The 6,150-nt window shown below is 34.0% G+C and overlaps 1 protein-coding gene across 1 annotated transcript in view; it reads right to left on the bottom strand.

Annotated features, from left to right (window-relative positions):
• Positions 1 to 712: 712 nt before the first annotated feature.
• ANXA10 (annexin A10) overlaps positions 713 to 6,150 on the bottom strand; it is a 69,961-nt gene continuing 64,523 nt past the window's right edge. Inside the window, exons 10-12 of the mRNA XM_090288494.1 lie at positions 4,549 to 4,607; positions 1,656 to 1,778; positions 713 to 973 (exon numbers count right to left, since the gene is read on the bottom strand). Coding sequence (XP_090144620.1) covers positions 905 to 973; positions 1,656 to 1,778; positions 4,549 to 4,607 — 251 coding nt within the window. The 3' untranslated portion in view covers positions 713 to 904. The remainder of the gene's footprint in view (positions 974 to 1,655; positions 1,779 to 4,548; positions 4,608 to 6,150) is intronic.

The raw sequence follows: 6,150 nt of genomic DNA, 5'->3' as shown, positions 1-6,150 counted from the left end.
ACTTTCAAAATCTTTGATGGTGAAAACAGCTTGTCCTGGCCAGTGTAGCTTAGTTGGTTAGAGCCTCATCCCATAGACCAAAAGGTCATGAGTTTGATTCCTGGTCAGGGCACATACCCAAGATGCAGGTTTGATCCCCTGTCAGGGTACATAGGAGAAGTCAGTCAATTGATATTTCATGCCACTTTCTCTCTCTCTCCCTCTCCCCTCCTTCCTCTATCTCCCTCTAAAAAGCAATTTAAAAATGTCCTTGGGTGAAGAACTTTTTTTAAAAAGTGAAAACAAAAGCAATGGGCAGGGTTGGTTAGGCCCCAAAGTTTAAACAAACAAAAAAGGCTAGAAATACATTGCTTTTACCAGGGTGGTTGTCAAACACACGCACCCACACATACGCGCATACATCTATTTTTATATCCAGGTGTCCACACCTAACTCTGATAAGCATATACCTGACAGCATTTTGCTGTGTTCTATCTTTATTTTCTTTTAAAGGTGGCTTTCCATGTTCATTTTAACTATATTGCATCTATGCAAGAGTTTTGAAAACCCTTCTAAGAGACATGGCCACATACTGTGTTTTTGTTGGTTTTCCCAGCATGCTAAGGATAGCCATAAGCAGAGCCTCTTGATGTTTCATATTTAAATAAAATATAACTCAAGGCAATAATTTTTTATTATTCCATTAAACCCAATTTAATAAATTGTTGATTGAGATAAGGGAAATGTAGTTGCGCATAAGTTTTTCAATAGAGTTTTCTTTGACAGAATAATGTTAAAGGTAAAAGAGGAAATATGATTCTATAGTTTTATTATAATGCTGCTAACAATGAAAATTCATGACAAAAAATGTCTATTTAACATGTTTATAAAGAGGGATGCACAGTCTCCAATGCCTTCCCTTGATTTAGTAATCTTCAGCGTCTCCAGCACAGATGGCAAGCAGGGCTTTCTCATAGTGCCCTGAAGCAAAATTCTGAAAAAAAAAATGGAATATTTAAAATAAAATGTCACAATATCTCCAAAAAGAACCGTAATTTTTCTGAACTACAGTATGAAAGACCCATGGGACACTAGCTTTCCAAAATTATTTACTTCTTCATCTAAAGATTTAATATGTCCTGAGAATTATTCCCAGGGGAAGTTTTTGTAAAATAATACCATGGTCAATAGAATGGGGTTTATATAAAATTAATTGAACCCTAATGTGTATTTATAAAAAGAATAACTTGAAGTAGAATTAAATTTTCTCATCTTTAGAAAGAGGTGTCCTAGTATTCCTGCTATAAATCACTACGGGGCAAATTGACAACATGCCTCTTCACAATCTAAGTGGTCTTGTTACGAAATGTATTTTTCTCAGTGCTGATCATACTTCAGACTTTGGCTCATAAAACACACTTACACAATTAGTGAATGAATGTTTTACGTGACTACATCAATGATTTTTGCTTAAAACACACAAAGAGGAATGAGATCTGTAACGGATGTGAAGAGATTTTCACTCAAGGGCTGTCTGATGTACTGAAGTCGATTATCCCTGTCAGCCTATTTAACCTTTTAGATTCTAACATGAAGTTATGTAAATGAAAGCTCTTATTTCAGTTTCAAAAAAGGACAAACTCTGGGTCAAAATAAATCGGCTGTGGGAGACTTACTTTGATGTCATGAAATAGGGATTTTCCATATCTCTCTTTGTATCGTTTCCTTATGGTCATCAGGTCTATCTCACTTCTGGCGATTAGAATCCTGATCACAGTTTTATTATGGAAACCAAAGTCCTAAAGGATACAGAAAAAAGATGAAAGAAGTGAGAAAACAGTACCTTACAGTTAATCAGTCTAAAAGAGACTCATCCTCTTTTCTGAAGGGATTTGCTCTTCTTCCCGTATTCCTCAAACTCTGGCGTCCCTACCCGGGGAATGCCCAAGCCAGATACTGACAGTGACCTCTCTGCCTTCCTTTCTCTTACAGTGTACACAGACGACGAAGTATTGGACCTATTTTACTTCTTTATCTCTTATTTCCAGTGTCACTGTCTTGATGCCGACCCTTATCATTCCTCCCTGATTCTGTAGTTCCCAGCCTTGTCAACCTTCACACTCTGCACTAGAGAAAAGGCAAATCTTACCATGTTTTCTTTCTAGATAAGAACTCTTCTTGGCAATGTGAGGGGTGGGGAATCTGGGGCCCCGTGGGAGGAGATTCGAACTCTGTTAGATGAATGTTCATATGTCTAACACAGTTATAGTTTTATTTTATAGTCTGTTCATTATTGAAAATTGTAAAAATAAAAAATCCAGGTACTTGACATATTTGCTGATTTAAACACAAATACTAAAATTACAAAACCATCCATTTTTCTGTAGTAGCCTCAGAAAGAATCTTGTCTCACAAATGAATTTTAAGCTGTCTTTTCAAATGGAGCAATGGTGACACCCAGTGGCCAGTAAGCATAAACGAATACAGTATTTGATGTCTAAATGTTTTTTATTTATTTTTTATTTATTTTTTTTATTTTTGGTTTTTCAATTATAGTTGTCCCCTTTTCTCCCAATTTCTCTCCCCCACCCAACCCACCCCCTCTCCCACAATCATATCCCTCCCCGTTGACAATGTTCATGAGTCATTTATATACGTTCTTTGACTAAACCCTTCCCTTGATGTTTAAATGTTTTAGGGGTACAGCTACTAACAACATTTTCCTAACCTGAGGTGACTAAAATAAATGATCTAACCAAATTTTCACATCCAATTTTTATGGCATTTACTTAAAGTCCACTGAGGAAAAGCACAGAAATTTTCTTTGGGTATAGGTGGTGAAAACAGCTTTTGACCAATGTTTTACATTTAAGGGCCTCATATATTAAAAAAATTGATTACTTGAGTATATAATTCCCACATTGACCTTCAAAGTACTTGGGAGTACACATACCTTCCTTTTTTTCATTACAACACACCCAGAAGGAATACAGTTTTTATTTATTTTTAGAATAAGTAGCCTCATTTGGGCATAATTAGAATCAGAGCAATTGGGATTATGCTCCCATGATCACTCACAGGTGAAACTTTATTCTGTTGTTGGAGAAGAAAACTGTTGAAATCATCCAAAAGCATTGCCGAGCACACCATTTTGTATAATTTTAAAAATCAAATTAACATTTTTTGCTTGGAAATAGAACAAAAGGGAAAAAGAGGGCAGTAAGCATCTGATCTTCCTCCTGTGTTCTGAGGATATGTAGGTTCTTGTACATAAATAAAAAAAATACTCTTTACCATATATATAACAGAAATATTCTTGACAATTAGCTTATTCCCCCAGCATGGTGGCTACTTTTAAGAAGTTCATCTATTAAAATTTATTTGAGGACAAAACACTCTGATGATTAAAATTACTATACTAGTGCATTGTTTTTAATAACTTCATTGAGTTTTCAAGGCTATGATGTCTGTATAATGATTTGTATCAGGCCTTTTCTTTTTCTAATTATGTTTCTTGCACATTTTGAATAAGGTGTGAATTGTCTAAGGCATTTAATTGTTTGTTTCTTTAAATGAGAATGTTTTTCAGAGTTTAGTGCACTGGTGAATCTCACATCCTTTTGTGAATACTGTTTGTGTTCATTTTTTTTTTTTTTGTACGTTATGAAGTTTTCTTTTTTCAAAAATTTATGCAATATTTGGCATACTTCTTGCTTGTTATCCATGCTACTATGTGTTTTTTTCAAATTATAATCATAGGTTTTATATTATGCCACATATTATACTTTGAAAGCCACATTGAAGGAAAGAATTTATTTTTTCTAAAATAACTGTTATAATAAAATAATTTTAATGCAATAATTTTTTTGCTAAATTGTGTAAAAGAACACTGCTTACAAAAGAAGAGTATATTTACTATATGTCGTGAAATTTTCAGCAACTTATTATGAATAATAATGTTTTTATAGACACTTTTTATAAACTCTGCATTTCTCAGCAAGAGAGCCTGGCATTTCTCGCATGAATTTTAACAGTTACACATGGCACTCAAAGGGTTAATGACAAAAAAATAGCTTTAGAGTTTACTGTTGTCTAGCTATCTTTTTAAATATTATTTTTAAAGTAAGAGTTTGTATTTAAAAATAAGCTATTTTTTGTTTTTAAACTTCAGGAAGGTAGCGATTTCTTATGGAGGATTTGCAATGTTTTGACTTTTCCTTCTTGATGCCACATGTTTTGTACTTGTACAAGTATGAGGTTGTGGTCTTTGGCAAGATACAAAAGCATCTGGATCTACCAGTTCGTTAGTTGCTAAGAAACACTAAAGCAATGGAGGAGATAGGCCCCAAGGAATCGTATTTCTTAGGTTCCTCTATTTGATACAGAAAGCACACCTTTGTTTTTATTTGATGGGTTTCATTTTGGGGTGTACTATATTTTTCACTTGAGCATATTTGCATAACAGGTTAAAAATGAAAATTAATATTTAAATAATGGAAGTAAAAATAGTTCTTTTGAGGCAGGAGACACAATTTCTGGAGAAATTTTAAAAATATAGGTGTTACTTACATGGATTGCACTATACAATCTGTAAGCAAAATAGGCTGGTTTGTCTCGAACACAGAGCACTACAAAAAATCAGAAAGAGAAAAAGGAAGTTTGAGAGTGACAATATATATTTTCTTCAAAATTTGATAAACAATGCACTTTTTTTCTGTTACAATCTTAGTTCAGTCTTTGTAGTTTTATGTTGGATCTCTTCTTATACATCGTATATTACAACTTCAACATTTCAATGAGTAGTACAACCACAACCAATAAAAATATAAAGAAACAATATTATAATGATTAAATCAGATTTTCATTTATCTTTATCTCTTGGAACTCTCTTATATTCTTCATATAATGTATCCTCTTTTTCTGAAAATTAAAGAAATAGAGCTTCAAAGAGACCCAGGTTACCACCACTATTATAGATTTTTGTTTTTGTAATATTTATTGTGACACAGTCCCATGAAAATGATCCATCTTCCAAAACACTAATTTTAGGGTATAGACTTGTGGATAGGTCTGAGGTCTCTTAAGGAGAAAACGTGGACAATGATTGGTCTATTCCAGTGTTAGAAGTTATCTAATTCAAACCATGATGGCATTAGAAGAGCCTCGTGTCTAGTTAACAGTTGCCCTTGATTGAATCAGTTGATTATAGACATTCAATACTGTTTATTTGAATACATAAATCAATAAATGAATGAGTAATGTGCATGCATCTGTTACATCTAGGCAAAATAAAATCATCAAAAGAGTATTTTCTCCATAGTTCAAATGATTCCTTTAGACTGAGGCTCTTACTTTTCTTCCTACCTGTGAACCCCATAAGCACTCTTGAATTGCCACGACAGTGTAAGTTCCTTAAGGACAGGGACTTCAGTTGCTTTTCTTTTTGTCTCACTATCTTATCTGCGGTGACTAAATCAATGACCAGACTAGTAAATTACTTAGTAAATGTTTGTTGAGTGAATGAATGAGGCAGTTAAATTGTTTTCCGTTATTTCTAATGTCCACTATTTCCTCTCTCATGCCTGCTGCTTTGTGTGTGGCTGTAGTCTAGTGGAAAGAGAGCCATCTTGAGATTCAGATGATATGGGTTCTAGTTATAACTTTGTTGCTAGTTAGTTATAGGTGTTGGAGTAGTCACTTAAACTCCTTGGGCCTTGATGTATGTAATTATTACATTATGTCGAGAATCTGCTGAAATATATGCACCTTATTCTCAGAAAAATACACAAATATTCGTATTTTGTATTTTAGGGATTTCATAGAATGAACCAAACCCTTTTTATGGAACCCTAACTTAAAACTCCTAAAAATTCTATGATCTCTCAGCTTCCATGCCCATGTATGTGTGTGCCACTCTACAGATGGAAAAAGACAATATTCATTTAAACAACAAATACCTAAGTGAGTACTTCCTGTGTACCTACTATAGACAATATATCACAATGACTCCTCATTTGTAGTCCTTGCAATGCCAAGTCACGACAGCACAAAGTTATGCATGGTTAGTTAACGGTAGTTCTTATGGTTAGCTACCACTGTTTTCCCCTTTATGGAGGGATACTTTTTCTTACTTAGGAAGAAGCAAAAGGTACACCTCTCTCACAATAGCCT

This window comes from Furipterus horrens, unplaced genomic scaffold, assembly GCF_987537825.1.
Source record: "Furipterus horrens unplaced genomic scaffold, mFurHor1.1.pri manual_scaffold_10, whole genome shotgun sequence".
Lineage (NCBI taxonomy): Eukaryota > Metazoa > Chordata > Mammalia > Chiroptera > Furipteridae > Furipterus > Furipterus horrens.
The sequence above is the reverse complement of the archived record's forward strand: the minus strand, read 5'-3'. Positions and strand labels throughout refer to the sequence as shown.